This window comes from Cnephaeus nilssonii (genome assembly GCF_951640355.1).
Source record: "Cnephaeus nilssonii genome assembly, chromosome: 4".
NCBI lineage: Eukaryota > Metazoa > Chordata > Mammalia > Chiroptera > Vespertilionidae > Cnephaeus > Cnephaeus nilssonii.
Genome location: NC_137075.1, coordinates 89,893,748 through 89,914,040, shown reverse-complemented (window position 1 = coordinate 89,914,040; position 20,293 = coordinate 89,893,748). Strand labels below are relative to the sequence as shown.

The window sequence follows — 20,293 nt, the reverse complement described above, 5'->3', positions numbered from 1 at the left end:
CTCTTGTATGCTAAATTAGTATTGAAACTTTATGTTGAGCATATATGACTACCAGGGAGCCATTTACTTAGAATCTCTTCCTGTAATGATTGCTGTGTAAAAGTAATTAACTCTTCATAGTCTTGGTATTATTTTCTAGAGTATTGTTATATAATTTTAGATTCTTGTCATGTAGATTTTTCCATCCTGAAAAAAGAAAAAAAAAATGAGACTTTTGTAGTCAGTTATCAGCTACATGATCTTAATGCACTGAGTCTCATTCTTCCCACTAGAGTGAGCTTTAGGATCACTTCCAAATGACCTCTGAGAAGATGGTGACACTAGTAGCTCACATATCAATAGTACATGTTTTGTGGTCAGTCATCTGCAGTTTCTTACCTGTTGTTTAATTCCTGAGAAAAACAAACTAGAGATGTCCGTCAATCGCCATGACATAGTTTTTTTTTTGGGAAATCAACAGCTTATAGAGAATGTTCTGCAGGGCCTAAAATATACTCACCTCTAGCATCAAATTAATCATTTCTAAAATTCATATATTCATTCATTTGTACAACAAATATTGACTGAATACCTCCTGTGGACCAAATATTGTTAGAGGCACTGGAGATACTTCATGAATAAGAGATTCCTCATCTCTAATCTATACATATAAAAGCCTAAGTGACCATCCAACTGTTTGACCTTCTGACCAGTAGCTATGATGTGCACTGACCACCAGGGGGCAGATACTCAATGCAGGAGCTGCTGAGCTTTGGTGACTTGGCAGCTGTGGTTCCTGGGTGATGCACCCAGAACCAGAGAGGAAGGAGCCTGATTCCGGAGTGCGTCACCCGAGAACTGCCCCCTCGCAATCGGAGACCCCTTGGGGGATGTTGGAGAGCCAGTTTTGGCCCGATGAACCCCGGGCCTCTAGTCTGTATATATAAAAGCCTAAGTGACCATTTGACCAGTAGCTATGGCGCACAATGACCACCAGGGGGCAGACACTCCAACCAGTACCTATGACGTGCACTGACCACCAGGGGGCAGACGCTCAACGCAGGAGCTGCCGAGCTGCAGTGACTTGGCAGCTGCGGTTCTCGGTGATGCACCCAGAAGAACCAGAAAGGAGGGAGCCTGATTCTGGGGTGTGTCACCCAAGAACCTCCCTCTCACAACCTGGGACCCCACAGGAGATGTTGGAGAGCCGGTTTCGGCTGATCCCCGCAAGCCAGGCCAAGGGACCCCACCTGTGAAGAAATCCATGCACCGGGTCTCTAGTGTAGGTATAATTATTGTGCATACCTCATAGGGTTGATATGGAAGTTAAATTAGTTAATATATATAAAGCAAAGGAACAGAGGCACAAAGTAATTGCTTAATAAATGGTAGCTTTTATTGTTATTATTACTTTAACCTTTTGCACTCGGATGTCGAGTGTGACTCAACACGGTTAGCATTAGAATAAAGGAATCGAGAAAAAAGCAAGCGAGTGCAAAGGGTTAATAGAGAATACAGATAAACAAGTAAAATAGATAAATAATTTTATACTTTGAGCAGTGCTTTGAAGACAGTAAACAGTGCTGTGACATTGAATGATTGGGTGAGGAGTGGTTGCTGTTTTAGTGAGTATAGCCAGGGGATGCCTCACCAGTGCATGCATGACCTGTGAACTGAGACTTAGAGATTGAGCACTCACTTGAAGAACTGGGAACAACACTTTAGAAAGGCTCAAAATTGGGGGAAAGTATATTCTGTTCAAAAAACAGAAGAGCCCATGTGAGTGAAGCATAATGAATTGAGGGCGTAAGAGATACAGGGGGAGGTTGAAGCTGTAGGCAAAGCCCAGTCAGGTCATATAGGCCATAAAGTATTTTTTTGCTCTGTTGTTTGTAGTAAGAAATTAAGACTACCATGCATTTTTTAAAGCAATTTTAAGGAATCCTACGTAATAATAGAGTAATATGCAAATTGACCGTACCTTCACTACACCCACCAGCCACGCCCACCAGCAAACCGTCGCAGGGACGCTGGGGTGCAGCCGAGCCCAAGGCCGGGAAAGCCTCCGCCGGAGGCTTTCCCGGCCTTGGGCACCAGCGGGGAGCCTGCATGGATCGCAGGCAACCACTGGGGGTCGGCTCCTGTGATCCATAGCAGGGACGCTGGGTGCGGCCGAGCGCAAGGCCGGGAAAGCCTTGGGCAGAGGCTTTCCAGGCCTTGGGCACCAGCGGGGAGCCTGCACAGATCGCAGGCAACCACTGGGGGTCGGCTCCTAAGATCTGTAGCAGGGAGGCTGGGGTGCAGCCAAGCCCAAGGCCGCCGCCTGGGGCCAAGCCCCAACCCTGAAAGAAGGCAGAAGGCGGTGGCCACAGCCAAGGCCTGGGTCCCCGGTGCCGGGAGAAAACTGGTGCAGGCAGCCAGGTGAATGAAGGTCTATTGCACGAATCTTCGTGCAAACGGGCTGCTAGTGTTGTAATAGAATACAATTATTGATACAAGACTTTACCTTCTTATGTAGTAAACAGTTTTTTTTCTGCAGAAAATTTTTGAAGATCTCAAGTACCCAGAAATCTGGTTTTCTTTCATATTCATAAGTTGTCCTTTTTATGTATGTCAAAGAATTCCTGGCTTATGCAGCAAAATGTACAATGCTGATTATTTGTTAAATTTCCAGTACCACCTCTTTTTTTCTACAAAATTTGCCATGTAAGTTTTTTTTTTAACATATTTTTTATTGATTGCAGAGAGGAAGGAAGAGGGAGAGAGAAATAGAAACATCAATGATGAGAGAGAATCACTGATTGGCTGCCTCCTACATGCTCCCTACTGGGGTCTGAGCCATAACCTAGGCATGTGCCCTTGACTGGAATCGAATCCAGGAACCTTTAATCCACATGTCGATGCACTGTCCACTGAGCAAAACCAGCTAGGGCCATGTAAGTTTTTATGAAAGTACTAGAGGCCCGGTGCACAAAATTTGTGCACGGGGGAGGAGGGGTGTCCCTCAGCCCAGCCTGCACCCTCTCCAATCTGGGACCCCTCGAGGGATGTCCAACTGCCCTCTCACAATCCAGGACTGCTGGCTCCCAACTGCTCGCCTGCCTGCCTTCCTGATTGCCCCTAACCACTTTTGCCTGCCAGCCTGATCACCCCCTAACCACTGCCCTGCCAGCCTGATTGATGTCTAACTGCTCCCCTGCCAGCCTGTTTGCCCCCAACTTCCCTCCTCTGCCGGCCTGGTCACCCCTAACTGCTCTCCCCTGCAGGGTTGATCGCCTCCAACTGCCCTCCCTTGCAGGCCTGGTGCCTCCCAACTGCCCTCTCCTGCTGGCCATCTTGTGGTGGCCATCTTGTGTCCACATAGGGGCAGGATCTTTGACCTCATGGGGGCAGCCATATTGTGCGTTGGAGTGATGGTCAATCTGCATATCACTCTTTTATTAGATAGGATAGAGACCTGGTGCACAGGTAGAGGCCAGCTGGTTTGCCCTGAAGGGTGTCTGGGATCAGGGTGGGGGTTCCCTTGGGGTGTAGGGTGGCCTGAGTGAGGGGCCTGTGGTGGTTTGCAGGCCAGCCACGCCCCCTGGCGACCCAAGCAGAGGCCCTGGTATCTGGAATTTATTTACCTTCTACAATTGAAACTTTGTAGCCTGGAGCGGAGCCAAGCCTCCTGCTTGCTCCGTGTCCGGCAGCCATTTCTCTTGGGACTTACGTATCTTCTATAATTGAAACTTTGTAGCTTAAGCGGAGGCCTGGGCTGGCCAGGGTGTGCAGAAAGCTTTGCTTCTTCCATTGCCAGGGGCAACCCTAGCCTCCTGCTCTTTCCAGCTCCGTGGCTGCCGCCATTTCTGTTTGGATTTGTTTACCTTCTATAATTGAAACTTTGTAGCTTGAGTGGAGGCTTAGGCCGGCAAGGGCAGGCGGAAAGCTTGGCTTCCTCCATTGCCTGGGAAACCCAAGCCTCCCTCCTGCTCTCTGTGGCTGTAGCCATCTTGGTTGGGTTTATTTGCATACTCGCTCTGATTGGCTGGTGGGCATAGCAGAGTGATGGTTAATTTGCATATTACTCTTTTATTAGGTAGGATTAGAGAAGTATAGATGGGAATGAAAGTAAGTAATATTCTCTTTTTTGTCAGGGGCCTACCACATTAGTGTCAGCCTGATAGAAACCATGTTGAGCCTAGTAGAAGTCAGATAGCAGTCCTGAATTTGGATAATGAGTGTAAAATATGTTGTATAGATAGAATGTATTTTGTTTATTTTTTCATGGAAGAACGTGTTCTGGGATTTATTTTTTTTCATATATATGTGTGTGTGTGTGTGTGTGTGTGTGTGTGTGTGTGTATACATATATATATATGTATATATATATATATATATATATCGATTTCAGAGAGGAAGGGAGAGGGAGAGAGATATAGAAACATCAGTGATGAGAGAGAATCATTGATTGGCTGCCTCCTGCACACCCCTACTGGGGATTGAGCCCAAAACCCGGGCATATGCCCTTGACTGGAATCCAACCCTGGACCCTTCAGTCCGAAGGCTGACACTCTATCCACTGAGCCAAACCAGCTTGGGCATGTTCTGGGATTTTTGAAAGTGGCACATGTTCCTTTTCTTAGTCTATGAATAGAGTTAATGCCAAAAAAAACACAAATATTCTGTGTAGGGTGAGGTCAATGAAATTTTCAGGCCCAATGAATTTGGAAGTTATTTGGTAACCTGACTTAAATTCCGATGAGCTTGTAATCCAAGATAATGGTGCTATGGGAAATTTATATCATCATTAATTTCAAGTCCTAGTGAGCCTCAAAAGTAGGGATCACTGATGCATAAGATTTTGTTGGCACAATGTATTTGGACACTGACTTGATTAGAAGATCTCAAATAATTTAAATGCATGAGGTCAAAGGAAAATTATTAACTTAATAGCCAGGGTAGCAATTTGTGAATATATTAAGCTTTTTTGGTTTTAAAATCTCAAAGACAGAATCTTTGTCCTAATTTATAAGTTTGCTGAGAGGACATGTTGACTTCTGAAATGATTTAATGCAGTTGCTTCTTTTTTTTTTTCTTTTTTTTTAAGGTTTTTCATTGATTTTCAGAGAGAGAGGAGGAAAAGGGAGAGACAGAGAAACATCATGTGAGAGCGAGGCATTGATTAGCTGCCTCCTGTACGCCCCCTACCTGGAATCGAACTGGCAACCTTTCAGTGCATAGGATGACACCCAATCAATTGAGCCACACCGGCCTGCACAGATTGCTTCTTTTCATTCCTTGATTTTCTAAAGTTTGCTTATGCTTAAACATTTTAGGTCATTTATAGCAAGTACACTGACCTGGTTCCTAAGGAGGTCATGAATGCAGATGACCCAGACCTGCAAAGACCTGATGAAGAAGCTATTAAAGAGGTAACTGGGAATTGCTATATAGAATTAATAATGATGTAAAAAGTCATCGAAAATAACTTCCAAACCATTCAATGCCATGTTTCATATTTCAGATAACAGAAAAGACAAGGGTGGCCTTAGAAAAATCTGTATCACAGAAGGTTGCTGCGGCCATGCCAGTTCGAGCGGCTGATAAACTGGCTCCCGCTCAATATATCCGGTAGGAATCATGCCTGGAAGTCTTAGTTTCATGTCAGACTTGATTGGGGTGGAGGATCCTAGTATTCTTTCACAGTTCTACTTAGTCACAATTGTAAATGCAATTTTTAAATAATGACTTAAAGCCTATTGTGCAGACAATTGAAAGCAGAAAAAAACATTTTTAAGGTACCACTTTTAAGATATTAGTTCAAAATATTTTTTTGTTTCTAGAAATTAACAATTACAGTATATGATCCAAACCATAATTATTATTTACAATTTTTCTATTTATATACAATAGGCATTATATATTTATATATTTATGTAATATAAATATTAACATCTTGTAATGTATAATATAATACTTATATAGTAGTATGATAATATATTGCATAATGGTGATAATACTGTATTAATATCCCTTATATAATAATAGACATCTTTATAATACTTCTAAATTTTGAGGTGTTTCACTCAACTAAATTTTTGTGTGGAGGGATAATTCTCAAATAGATATTAAGAGAAAATTAAGAGCTGGTAGGGCTGCTACCATTATTCTTTATTTTACAACCTATAATCAGTCAAAAGCTCTTGACTGTAGTTGCTTGCCTGCAGAGAATGTTATGGGTCGTTTTTTCCTCAAATGCAGACTTACAAAATAGGTACTATTTTCTAGACCTCTTATCTCTGAAATTGAACATTGTGACTTCCATGGTGGAAAATGGACAGAGATGCAAACTAATATGACTTCAGTTTACATTTTGCTTGTAACTCATAATTGCTGTTAGTTCTCTTATCTCTGTTGCTATGTTCTCTAAATATTTTGTAATTTTCAGTTAATACTTTGTGAAAGGAATTGACAACGCAGTTTATCTTAGGATTGTAATAGAAGAAAAATACCTATTGAAAATTTGAACTAGTTACACCTTTAGTTCCATCTGTATTCTTCAGATACACACCATCTCAGCAAGGAGTGGCTTTCAACTCTGGAGCAAAACAGAGGGTTATTCGTATGGTGGAAATGCAGAAAGATCCAATGGAACCTCCAAGGTTCAAGTAAGTAGGTGGCTTCATGAGAATGAACCATTATTCTTTAAAAAGATGTCCCAGGAGAAACGTCCCAAATGTCCATTAACAGGTGAATGGGTAACAAATTGTGGCACATCTATACATTGAATGAGCAATTTTATTGAGCAATAAAAAGGAATAAAATTTTAATAATATGCAATAACATGGATCCATCTCAAAATAATTATGCTGAGTGAAAGAAGCCAGACAAAAACAATTACATACTGTATGACTCTATTTATATAAAACCCTAGAAAATGCAAACCTGTAATGACAGGAAATAGATCAGTGATTGCCTGTGGGGAAGAAGGGGAGGGCGGCAGAGGAGATGTGAACAAGCGGGCACACACAAACTTTGGAGGTGATGGGTATGTTAGCTATTTTTATTGTGATGATGGTTTCACAAATATATACTTGTGTCAAAACTTAATCAAATTGAACCCTTTAAATATGTATTTATAATTAATTGTATGTCAGTTGTACTTAAATAAAGCTGATTTTTAAATAGGAAAAAAGTATATTATTCCATGAAATGATAATATTGTGGAGATGAGTTGGGTAGTGATGATGACAAGTTGGCCATGTTTTAATAATTGATGAAGCTGAGTGACTGTTAAATGAAAAGACGGACATTCATTGTACACTCTGTTTTTGTATGTGTTTGAAGCTTTACATAATAAAAAATAAGGGGGGAGACTTGAGACTTAACTAACTAAAAGGGAAAAAAATGTATCACTATACAGTTGTGCTTTGCTTTATGCTTCAGGATTAATAAGAAAATTCCCCGAGGACCACCTTCTCCTCCTGCACCTGTCATGCATTCTCCTAGCCGAAAGGTAATCTTTGCCATTTGTAAAATATTATTTTGGACTCATGGTTATTAATTTTATAAATAACTTCCCATAGAATAAAGTCTAAATGCCTTTAAACTTATGCATTGTTTTCTTTTTTAATTTGTTTTTCAAGAACAAATAGGGGCCGAGACCGGTTTGGCTCAGTGGATAGAGCGTCGGCCTGCGGACTGAGGGGTCCCGGGTTCGATTCCGGTTGGGGGGGTGTGCCTTGGTCGCGGGCACATCCCCAGTTGGTGGTGTGCAGGAGGCAGCTGATCGATGTGTCTCTCTCATTGATGTTTCTAGCTCTCTGTCCCTCTCCCTTTCTCTCTGTGAAAGGTCAATAAAATATATTAAAAAAAGAAAAAGAACAAATAAGGATCCACTTAAGATTATAATGTGTAGTTGCAGAGTGCTTATGAAAATGTATGTAAAATGTTAGCTATTAGTTTTATTATTAACTTAGCCCCTGTTTTGAATGGATGAGCAGGGTCTGCTATTTGACATGAGGATGTTATCATAGTTATAGGAAGTGACTATCTGGAATTGTTAGGTCTCTGATGGATAATGTGAGTGGCTTTTAAAAATGTTTTATTACCCAACTAAAGAACAAGTATTCATCTGAAAGAAATTCTATCACTTTAAATATGGAAAAGTACTAACCACTATTTATAACTGTCAAAAGTAATTTATAGGTTATTTTCCATTTTTTATGTTAAAGTTATTACTAGACTTCATTGCCAGGGTCTTTCTCCAGCATCTAGAAGGGTTCATGAATCTGGAGAAGGGCTGCATGTAAATTAATAAAGAGACTAGAAATATAATGTAAATTTGTAATCCATGGGGGAACCAGAGGAAGCTTAGCTGTAGTAGCTAAGTTCTCTCTACCTCCAGACCCAGGGCTCTTTTTATTCCCACATTGTGCACTATAGCAAAGTAGATATACATATCAAAGGTAAGTTTGGTATACAGTAGGTATTGTCAGGTTGGAGGAAATGCCTTTGGCTGTTCAGCTGTTTGGCCAGCAGGAGGCAATAACATGTAGATTGAAATGCCCTCAGTTGTCTGATAACAGGCAATAATATATGCGATCTTCAGGTTTGGGGAAATGCTTTCGGCCATTCCAGCAGGTAATAACATGTAGTCAGCCTACTGAATATAGAAGCCCATCAACCTTTTGAGGACTTCTTGCATTTATTATGACATGCTGGAATTAGCCTCCAGCTAATGATGTAGGAACATAGTATATAGTGCTACCAAACAATGGAATTTTAGTCTTTGACTAAATTCATCCATATATTTGTCTGCCTTTGAAGAAAGAGTACACTTGGGTTTTTAGCTAGACCATGAATTTAAAAATGTCTCTTCTTCCACTGTTTTCTCAACTCAGATGACTGTGAAAGAACAACAAGAGTGGAAGATTCCTCCTTGTATTTCAAACTGGAAAAATGCAAAGGTAATTATGTTGTTATACAATCAGTCTTTTAGTATTACAACCTACTGGAAAACACCCAGGGAAGGAGTACTTTAATTTTTAAACTATTAGTTTATGTTCATAACATTGCATGTGTAAGCCATTTAAATCCTACATATCTATTAATTGCCAACGCTTCCAGAAGTCATGAAGAATCTATAAAATGATGTGGAATAAACTTCCTAATCATTATTTCCTTTATTCTCCCAAATCATATTTCATGTTTCTATTTTGGATGGGTGAAAGCCACTTTAACTTATGGATTACATATAAATTATTCCCTAAAGGGAGTTATGGGCTCATCCTCTATTTATTAAAACAAGGTTCCAAGAATCTACCAAGGCATTAAAACAGTACAGCAGATTATACTACCTATAGATACTATTATTTTATGGATTGTTCTACCTTCTTGTGACTGTTAAATTTACTTAGGAACAAGTATTTAGCTATTTGATAGTGATTTCCTCTTAATATAATTCATAATTATTTACATGAGAATCTTATTTTCCCAGAACATGAGCTCTGAAATTACACTGTGTGAATTTAAATCCTAGCTCATCCACTTATTTTACTATATGTCCTTAGGGACATTACACAACCAACCTTTCTATTTTAATATCTTTATCTGTGAAATGATAACAGTAATGTTATCAGCTTTATAGAGTTACTGTGAATGTTAAATGAGATCATAACATGTAAAGTGTTTAAAGAATCCTCCACACAAAGCACTCAGTGTTAGCTGCTGCTGTTGCATAATTATGAAGAAAGATGTAAGGAAAAGAACTTCAACTAAGTGGTTGTCGGAATGGACATATTTAAATCTAATTTTAAAGAATCTATTGTCTCTCCTTTGTGACTGTTTTCTCTGTCTGCTTAAAACTAGGGTTATACAATTCCATTAGACAAACGTCTGGCTGCTGATGGAAGAGGACTGCAGACAGTTCACATCAATGAAAATTTTGCTAAATTGGCTGAAGCCCTTTACATTGCTGATCGAAAGGTTGGTCATTATAATTTAACTAGAGGCCCGATGCATGAAGATTCGTGCAAGAATGGGCCTTCCTTCCCCTGGCTGCTGGCACCACCTTCGCTCTGGCCAGAGCCGCCTTTCTGCTCTGGCCTGAAGCCGCCTTTCCACCTTCCACGCTGCCCAGAGGCCCGGAGCGGCTGGCGTGGTGCAGAACGATGACACAAGCATCCCGCCCCGCCCCTGGCTGCTCAGCGCCTGCATATGCAAATTAACCCTCCATTTTTGTTGGGTTAATTTGCATACTCACTCCTGATTGGTATAGTGCTACCACAGGTGGGCGTTGGCGAAGGTATGATCAATTAGCATGTTACTCTTTTATTAGTGTAGATTATATAATGCTCTTGATAATTTGTAAATACATCCTTGGTTACCTAAGATACTGTTATTTTAGCTACTGTACTGAGTACCTAGAGAGACTCACCTGTGGTGTGAGAGCCAGAGATGGCAGGTGGCTATTTGCAGCTCTGTATCTGGTCTTAGCCTTTACAGACTCATACACAAACCTCACTACTGGAGTTTCCTCAAAATTTCAGAATAATGGTTTACTAGGCTGATCCCATTTTGTGCAGATTGCCAGCTGCTGTTATTAGGTTTCATACTTTTTCTCTATTTTAGATATAGATGTTTCCCAAAAAGTCAGTAGCAGGAAAGGGCAAGTAAACATTTTGATGAGTTGAATGGTATAGAATATGGCATTCATAGTATTGGCTGTCTTAATATTATGGTACTAATATGTGACTTTGAAATTCACATACATCATGGCACATGTTTAGAACATAGAAAAGTATGTCTTTTTTTATATTGGAATTAAAGATTAAATTTTAACTTTGTAATGTGAAAAAAAGAAAAGAAAAGTATGTCTTTTGTATTACAATGAACACCCCTATAAAAATTATTTCTTATAGGTTATCTTGAGGTGACTTGATTGATTTTGAGATCATAATCAGTTCCTGTATGTTATTGATATTAAAAATGACTTTTCTGGAATTTTCTCTGACTTTTTAGTTTGTTTCTAAGAAAGCATTCGTGTAATACGGACTTTCAAATTTTTGGGGGGCGTGGAGGGAGTGTCTCTCTGTAGCTTTAACTACTAAAACATTTCCCAGAGTGAAAAAATCCAAGTTTATGGTGTCTTCCAGTAAAGCTATCTTTTAGTGGACAAGAATCTTTGTTTTAATTAACAATAACAAATCTGAATTCTGTATAGCTGCTTTCTCAAGCCAGGTGTTAGTTAGATGATAGCTATAATCTATCCCCTGATAATGTCTTATTTAACATCCAACTTCACTAACAGGCTCGAGAAGCTGTTGAAATGCGTGCTCAAGTAGAGAGAAAGATGGCTCAAAAAGAAAAAGAGAAACATGAAGAGAAACTGAGAGAAATGGCCCAGAAAGCTAGGGAGAGAAGAGCTGGGATCAAAACCCATGTGGAAAAAGGTATGACATTCTCATTACCAACTTGAATTTACTTTGTAAGATATAGATCTCATCTAGAAAATCCCTATTGATTTTTACTGCATACAAAATTAGTATCCTAATATGTAAAAACCCAGGGTCCATAACTACCAACCGTAGGCTCGACTGAACACTGGAAGTCAGTCCTGCAGTCAGTGCTGGGTTGCCATGGTGACCCAGCACTGACTGCCACTGGTGTGGGCACAGCGACCCAGTACTGACTGGTGAGGGGGCTTCGGATCAGGCCCGGAGAGAGAGACAGGGTCTGATCCACAGGCTCCGTGGTAGCTGTTGATCAGCCGTTGCCTCTCTCTTTCTCTCTGGGCTTCGCCACCAGCCGCGCCTCTGTTTCTGTCCTGGCCTCCGTGGGGGCTGCTGATCAGCCCCGCCTTTCTGATCAGGCCCGTATATAGGCCTGGAGACGCTGACTAACATAGAAACCGACCAACAGAACCAAATCTGGGTGAACTGTGAAAAGCCAGTGGCTGCCTAGGAGGCAGAGCTTTTGACGCTGACTGGCATAAAAACCGACCAATCAGAACCAAATCAGGGTGAACTGTGAGGAGCCAATGGCTGCCTAGGAGGTGGAGCTTTTGACGCAGACTGGCATAGAAACCGACCAATCAAATCCAAATTGGCCGGCAGAGGAGGGCAGTTGGGGGCGAGATCAGGCAGGCAGAGGCAGTTGGGGGTGAGATCAGGTCGGCAGGGGAGGGCATTTGGGGGCAACCAAGCCAGCAGGGGAGGGTAGTTGGGGGCGAGATCAGGCTGACAGGGGAGGACAGTTGGGGGCAACCAGGCCGACAGGGGAGGGTAGTTGGGGGTGAGATCTGGCCGGCAGGGGAGGGCAGTTAGGGGTGATCAGGCAGGCAGAGGCAGATGGAGACGAGATCAGGCTGGTAGGGGAGGGCAGTTAGGGGCGATCAGGCAGGCAGGCAGAGGCAGTTAGGGGCGATCAGGCAGGCAGGCAGGCTGAGCGGTTAGGAGCCAGCCGTCCCAGATTGCGAGAGGAATGTCCGATTGGAGAGGGTACAGTCTGGGCTGAGGACCGCCCCACCCCCCACCCCCACCCCTTGCACGAATTTCATGCACCGGGCCACTAGTATACGTATAAAAAAATATAGCTATTTCAGAAATTGTGTGGCAACTGCCCTCCCTTGCCGGCTTGAAGTTTTTTACGTTCTGAGCCATGTACTTTTAAAACCTGCTTATTAAATATAGGCTTGATTTTTCTCTTGTTCTATTTTTCTTGAAACTTCCAAAGAGAAATGAAGTCTCAAGTGAATAATTAGCTCCTCCATATGGTAAAATAACCCAGTTTTTCTATCTCGTAGGTTAATATACCTATAATCATTAAATCTGTCCATGTTTTTTCTCTTGCTTTGTTTAGTGTTCTGCACTGGTATGTTGATTCAGCTAGAGTGAGGAGAATAATATTAACTCAAGAAAACTGTGAGGATGCTTTTTGTTTCATTAAGAAATCCTTGACTAGTACAATTTTATTCATTCAGTTCTTACTGATGATCTACTACATGCATGCTTGCGGGGCGGGGCGTAGGTATAACAGTGAACATTCTAGGGAATGTAGACAGACCCCAAAAAAATCCTGTAATGTGTTAGAAGGTAATAATCACTATGGGAAAAAGTAAAACAGGGAAGGGGGATAAAAGTGCCAGGAGAGCCCTAGCTGGCTTGGCTCAGTGGGTAGAGCGTCAGCCTGCGGACTGAAGGGTGGCAGATTCGATTCCGGTCAAGGACATGTGCGTGGGTTGTGGGCTCAATCCCCAGTAGGGGGCATGCAAGAGGCAGCCAATCAATGATTCTCTCTCCTCATTGATGTTTCTATCTCTCTCTCCCTCTCCCTTCCTCTCTGAAATCAATAAAAATTTATGTATTTTTTTAAAAAGTGCCAGTGGAGGGTAGTCACAATAGGCCTCACTTCTGAGATGTTAACATTAACCCAAAACTTAAAGGATGTAAGGAAGTGAGCCATGTGGATTTCTGGGAGAAGAGCATCCCAGATAGAAGGAACAGCAAGTGCAAAGGCCCTGAGTTGGGAATATGCCTGGTGTGTTCAAGTAAAGCAGGGAGGCCAGTATGGCTGGATTGGAGTAAGAAAGAGTAGTAGGATATGAGGTGTCAGAGTAATTAGGTCAAATAGAAAGAGTAGTGTTCAAATTATTTTAGCCACTGTTAGGACATGGCTTTTACTTCAAGTAAAAAGGGGAGCAGTTGAAGGGTTTTGAGCAGAGTGACATGATCTGACATATTAGAAGGCTGTTGAATGGGCAGGGAAACGATTGCAGTGTTATTGCAGTAATCCAGATGAGATGATGAGAGGTAGTGAAAACATGGTCAGATATTTGATATATTTTGGAAGTAGAACTGACAAAATATGCTTATGGATTAGGTAGAAATATGAGAGAAAAGGAGGAATCAAAGATGACTTCAAAACTTTTGACTTGAGCAATTGGGAACAATTGAGTTGCTATTTACTTATTGGGAAGACTTCAGGATAAAGAGGTTTGGGAGAGAAAGATTAGGAGTTTAGATATGGACATGTTAAATTTAAAATGTAGGTGTTGAGCAGGCAATTGGTTACAGAAGTCTGGAGTTCAACTCTAAGGAAGTAACCAGGGTTTTAAGTAATGATCCACTTCCTTGAACCAGATATGAATGACTTAATGAGGCAAGGTATAAATACCTGCCTGTTGTACACCTAACCCAGTGATGGGCAACCTTTTGAGCTTGGTGTGTCAAACTTCGCCAAAAAACTGAGCATAACTTGGGTAGTGTGTCACTTTGAGGAAAAAACTAACTCCAAGACTCTAGTCCCAAATGTTTCATCCTCAGGAGCAGCAAATGTTTCATCCTCGGCATGCGGCCGCGTGTCATCAGAAATGGCTACGCGTGTCAGTGCTGACACGCGTGTCATAGGTTCACCATCACTGACACTGAAAGCAATTAGAAGTAAAAACTTCTTGTATCTGAGTTCTCTAAACTGATAAGAAAAAAACACACAGCAGAACTGTTCTTGAGAAGTGAATTAAAATTTTGAAAAGGCTGTTGCCGGATATGAATAAAAACAAACATTTATTGAGTGCTTATTATGGCAGGCACCACTCTGAGCACTTTGCATGGATTGCCTAATATAATACTACAGCAACCAGATGCAGTGGTATTATTATTGCCACTATTTTTATGGAGAAGGAGACTAAGGCTCAGAGTTGTTAAGTAACCCGCACAAGGTTACATTGCCAATCTGTTACAGAAACAGACTTTGAATCTTGACAGGCTGTTTCCAAAGCTCATGCTCTTAACTACATTATACCTTTAGACTGGAGATGATAGAGAAAATGAAGATAGACATAAAAACAGTAGATATAGATCAAGATGCAACCAGCCCCTATGGATCACAAGAAAAGGGTTTTTTATTCAAAGGCAACTGGTCTTTGAATATGTAAGGGTAAACTTGATACTGTTGTAATTAACTAGTTAATAATAGGAAAGAAGAAAAATAAAAGACCAGATATTATAGACATGGCATTTGGGCAGCTTCACCAGAAAGCTAAAACTTTATACGCTCCAGGGGGCCAACAAAGGAGTGATAGAAGCATGCCCATTAAAATTGGGGTGACATGCCGGAACCGGTTTGGCTCATTGGATAGAGCATCGGCCTGCGGACTCAAGGGTCCCAGGTTCGATTCCGGTCAAGGGCATGTACCTTGGTTGCGGGCACATCCCCAGTAGGGAGTGTGCAGGAGGCAACTGATCGATGTTTCTCTCTCATCGATGTTTCTAACTCTCTATCCCTCTCCCTTCCTCTCTGTAAAAAAATCAATAAAATATATTTTTTAAAAATTGGGGTGACATAGGAAACTTGTTTACTGTCTATCACACCTAAGAACAAAGGTCATTGGCCAAAATGAGCATGGCCACGGCAAGGGCGTGAAATTTGGGATATTTAATCCCCTGAACAAAGGAGTTCACTCTTTTGTTTTCAGGACCCTTGGGACTCTCTTCTTGCGTTCTCCTGCTTTTACCCACATGGCCCAGGGCCATGTGGACCCCCACACACATTGAACTAATGGACTGCAACTAGCCTGATACTGTACTGGACCTGTCTTCAACATAGAAAGGAAATTCTGGACAGTGGCTTTGTTTCTAGCTTTACTGAAACCCCAAGCTACTCTTCTATGACTAGACAAAGGGAAATGTGACTTTAGAAATAATGCAAATAAAAATCACTTATTCTCAGAAAATTCTTTTTCTCAAAATATCATAAGGACTCCATCCCCCGCAGTACATAGTGGGGGAAAGAACCCTCCACTTTGATAACAAATGTATACATAATTCTTTTTCCTGATATTTTATTACAAAAATTTTAAAACACATAGAAAAATGGAAAGAATTGTAAAACAAATACTCTTATCTCTACCACCTAGATTCTGTATTAAAATTTCTTTTTTAATAGCCGAAACTGATTTGGCTCAGTGGATAGAGCATCAGCCTTCGGACTGAAAGGTTTCTGGTTCGATTCCGGTCAAGGGCATGTACCTTGGTTGCGGGCACATCCCCAGTAGGGGGTGTGCAGGAGGCAGCTGATGGATGTTTCTAACTCTCTATCTCTCTCCCTTCCTCTCTGTAAAAAATCAATAAAATATATTTAAAAATACAAAATAAATAATTAACATAGCTAAATTTGCTTTCTCACATATATATCCATCTCTTTATCTTTCAGTCCACCTTAATACTTTGATGCATTTTAAAATAAGTCAAAAGCATCAGAACACTTACCCCTAAATACTTAAGCTACATGCGTGATTCTGGAATTCACATTCCCAAAATTAAACCAATACTATTGGATTTAAATTAATTGGCAGTAAAGTTGAAAGGGCTGAATGTGACTACAGTGAAGTTCATGGAATTGTCTAAGGTTAAAGGTTATATTATCTTGTTTAAAATATTAATGGGTAATATAGTGATGAAGTAATTTTCAACTCTGTCCACACAGAGGATGGGGAGGCACGTGAGAGGGATGAAATTCGGCATGACAGGCGGAAAGAGAGGCAGCATGACCGGAATCTTTCCAGGGCAGCGCCTGATAAGAGGTAGGTGCTATTTGAGATAAATATGAATTATGAAGATTGGCCTTTGTGAACCTTTTAGAGAGGTGGTTTAGTCCACTAATACCAATTTTGCTTCTCTTAGTTTGATGACTTAATAAATCAGCACTTATTTTCTTGCACTTAACTACTTACCTTGTCTTAGCAGAATTGACTATCCGTGGAAGTAATCTTTTCTTCCATCGCCTTGTAGAGTCAGCTAGAATTGAGAATGATGGGAATATAGAAAAGGAAATGCAGATCATGTTTGTGAAAAGAAGGTAATGGATAGGACTGTTCTGGTCTGTTCTTTTCCAATTTCAAATGGTGAGACAAATTTATTACGTGCCTGTTCCTTTAGATAGGAAATACACTGCAATACCTTTATTGAGGCCCTTTTACATGCAGAGCACTCTATGAAGTACAGTGGGGGAGAAAAGCAGGTTTTGTAAGAAGTGAAAATCGGCCGCTTCTCGTGAGCAGTTTCACTTAAAATTCAGAAAGGCAGAGCTATTATATAAAATTATGGATAAAAATTTTTTTTAATAAAATGAATTGGGAAAATTGACAAAGCACTTTGTTTAAAATTAAAATATAGTTGACATACAAAGCACTCTTAATAAGTACAGACTTGTATAGAACAAACTTGAAATAAAGTAGGGATTGGTGAAGTTTGTGGTTCACCAAAGGCTTAGAACTGAAAGTGCTGAAAAGTTGAAATGCTGTCATATGGAGGTAAAATTCTGAATGAGAGTTAAATGCAAATATAAAACATCTTATTTCCAAATGAGCAGTTTCAAGGCTCTCATCATCCTATGAGCTGATACAATCCATTTTTTCCATTCATATCTTAAACATGAAAAAGAAGATTCCTGCTGGTGGTGGTGTTTGTTGTTTAATGGCATATTTCATCTCTCTGGATATGTGAAGTCATGGAGAAGCAGAAAATCTGAATTTAGAGTTGTGGTTAAATGTATAGCAAAGAAGAAAGAGGAATGAAGTAGGAAAGAAAGTGTACAGTTAATATGCTTTTGGTCTGAAATTCCTAAGCTACAAAAATCAAAATAGCTCTGTACATAAATTGGACCATTTAAGTGACTGAGAATTGATAGCATAGGAAAGCTGTAAACTTGTGATTTAATGAAATCAGATTGTCTATAGAAGTCATTTTTAAGACCTGAGCTTCTAGCAAAATAAATGACGACAGTTACCATGGTTTCATTGCAATGTAGATTGCATTACACACTGAAACAGCAGGGGAATTAATCTGAATGTCGAAAATCATAATGAGTAATCCAGTCATCGATGTGTTTTCCTCAAAATTCTAATAGGATAAAATTACTAAATGTGGTTATGTGAAAAAAAACTGATTCCAGCTTATTGAAAATGATTCCTGTGATACATTTAATTTGTATCCAGTCCTACCCATCCTCTTTTAATAATAGCAAATATAGACTATAGCAGTTTCATATCTCAGCATGTATTGTAAGGCGCTTGTTTGTATTAAAGACTTCCGTGTCAAGAATGAATCTCTTAGCAATTCCTTCCAGCTAACAGGAGGGTCTAATTATAAAACCCTCCCTCTTCCAGTAATCATCTAGCTGAAATGCTGTAAGGGCTGCCAGCATTATCAGGGAATTATGCATTATCAGGGAATATATGTTTGAGATATTAACAGGACATATACATTTCCTTTGCTTCTGAGATTGCTTGTATTTTTAAAATTGAAATTCAGCTTGTCTGTGAAGAGTTTTCAGTTAGTAACATTGTATTTCGAAACAGGTCGAAACTGCAGAGAAATGAAAATCGAGATATCAGTGAGGTCATTGCTCTTGGTGTGCCCAATCCTCGGACTTCCAATGAAGTTCAATATGACCAAAGGCTGTTCAACCAATCCAAGGTACAATAGAAATAGTTTTACAATGCTCTGGCTGGTGTTGCTCGCTGGTTAGAGCATTGCCTGCACACCAAAGGGTCAAAGGTTTGATTCCTGGCCAAGGGCATGTACCTGGATTGCAGGTTCAATCCCTGGGCCTGGTTGAGGCATGTGCAGGAAGCAAGAAAATGATGTGTCTTTCTCACATCAATGTTTCTCTTTCTCTCTCTTTCCCCCTCCCCCCTTGCCCTCTTCCTCCCTTCTTTCCACTCTCTAAAAATCAATGGAAAAAATATCCTCGGGTAAGAGTTAACACCCACAAAAAACATAGAGTTATCTTAAGTGTTGATATGAATACCAAACCTCTGGGAAAAGAAAATGAACAATTGGATCAACCTAAGGCAGGATGATAGAAAAAAATTGTAAGTTGTATATTGTAACGTAAGAAAGAAGTAACATGAAACAGCTCATTTTTACCTCTTACAATTAGCTAATATTTGAGACACTAGTAGAAAATGAAAAAAAATAGGTTATAAAACTTGGCTCTGGCCCTAGTCAGGTGGCTCAGTTGGTTGGAACATTGTCCCGTACACCAAGAGTTTGCGGGTTTGATCCTCCATCAGGCCCATATCGATGTTTCTCTCTCATTGGTTTCTCTCCCCTCCCTACCCCTACACCTTCCTCTTCTCTATAAAAATCAATAAAAACATATCCTCAAGTGAGGATTAAATAAAAGAAAATTTTAAAACAAGGTAGGTGCCTGCCCTCAAAATATGGGGGTTAGAGGGAGAAAGCTAGATAGGCCTTTGCCCTCAAAGTCTACTGGAAAAGACAAGATTAATCTATGTAAATAAAGACAAGGCAGACTGTAGTAAGAATATAAGAGTATAAAGTTCTACTGGGATATAGGGGGGGGAGTTAATTATGACTGGGGAGTTTTTAAGATTGAAGGTAGCATTTGAGTAAGTTCTTCTAGTTAATAAGTTACTGGGTGCTTCTTACATTGCTAGCATTGTTCTAAGCCTTTTGCTTGTATTATCTTTTTTTTTTTTTTAATATATTTTATTGTCTTTTTACAGAGAGGAAGGGGGAGGGATAGAGAGTTAGAAACATCAGTGAGAGAGAAACATTGATTAGCTGCCTCCTGCATACCTCCTACTGGGGATATGCCCGCAACCAAGGTACATGCCCTTGACCAGAATCGAACCTGGGACACTTCAGTCCGCAGGCCAACACTTTATCAAGCCAAACCGGTTAGGGTTACTTATATTATCTTATTTAATCCTTACAAAAACCCTACGAAGTCACACTATTACCACCTCTATTTGAAGATGAGGAAATTCTGACACATAGAGGTTTAGCTAGTAACTAATCGAACTCAGATTTCATTGATGGGCTGTCTTGATGTCAAAGCTTGTGTTCTTAATTACTATGCAATGGCATCTTACCAGTCTGAGCAAAGGGTGTTAGGCACGAAAGCTCCACGTAAGTAAATATTTGACAGTCACGTTTTACAACTTTAGGCTTAAATCACTTAAATTTTTCTAAATATGTGGAACAAGTTTGTTGATTTTCATTGAGAACCCTGTTATCTCATGCTATAATAGTGATGTTCTCAGGCAGTTAAGGGGGGTATATTATTACTCTGAATGGCATCAGATGTTTTATGGTACTTCCATCTTCTTGCCATCTATAATAATAAAAGCGTAATATGCTAATTAGTCCAGATGGCCGACCTTCCGGATGAAGTGGGGCTGTGAGGGCCTAGCCCCTTGCACAAATTTCGTGCGTTGGGCCTCTAGTTATGTCTATACAGATTGAAATTGTCAAGTAACTGCTTATACTAGTGTCCCCCAGTTTTAATGACTACTTTGCTAGTC

General features: G+C 40.4%; 1 protein-coding gene across 1 annotated transcript in view; it reads left to right on the top strand.

The window, feature by feature from the left end:
• The window catches only part of SNW1 (SNW domain containing 1), a 43,444-nt gene that overhangs the window by 22,085 nt on the left and 1,066 nt on the right, over window positions 1–20,293 (top strand). Inside the window, exons 4-12 of the mRNA XM_079767831.1 lie at window positions 5,298–5,393; window positions 5,486–5,592; window positions 6,525–6,629; window positions 7,408–7,477; window positions 8,865–8,930; window positions 9,832–9,948; window positions 11,273–11,414; window positions 16,447–16,543; window positions 18,320–18,437. Of these exons, the coding sequence (XP_079623957.1) occupies window positions 5,298–5,393; window positions 5,486–5,592; window positions 6,525–6,629; window positions 7,408–7,477; window positions 8,865–8,930; window positions 9,832–9,948; window positions 11,273–11,414; window positions 16,447–16,543; window positions 18,320–18,437 (918 nt within the window). The remainder of the gene's footprint in view (window positions 1–5,297; window positions 5,394–5,485; window positions 5,593–6,524; window positions 6,630–7,407; window positions 7,478–8,864; window positions 8,931–9,831; window positions 9,949–11,272; window positions 11,415–16,446; window positions 16,544–18,319; window positions 18,438–20,293) is intronic.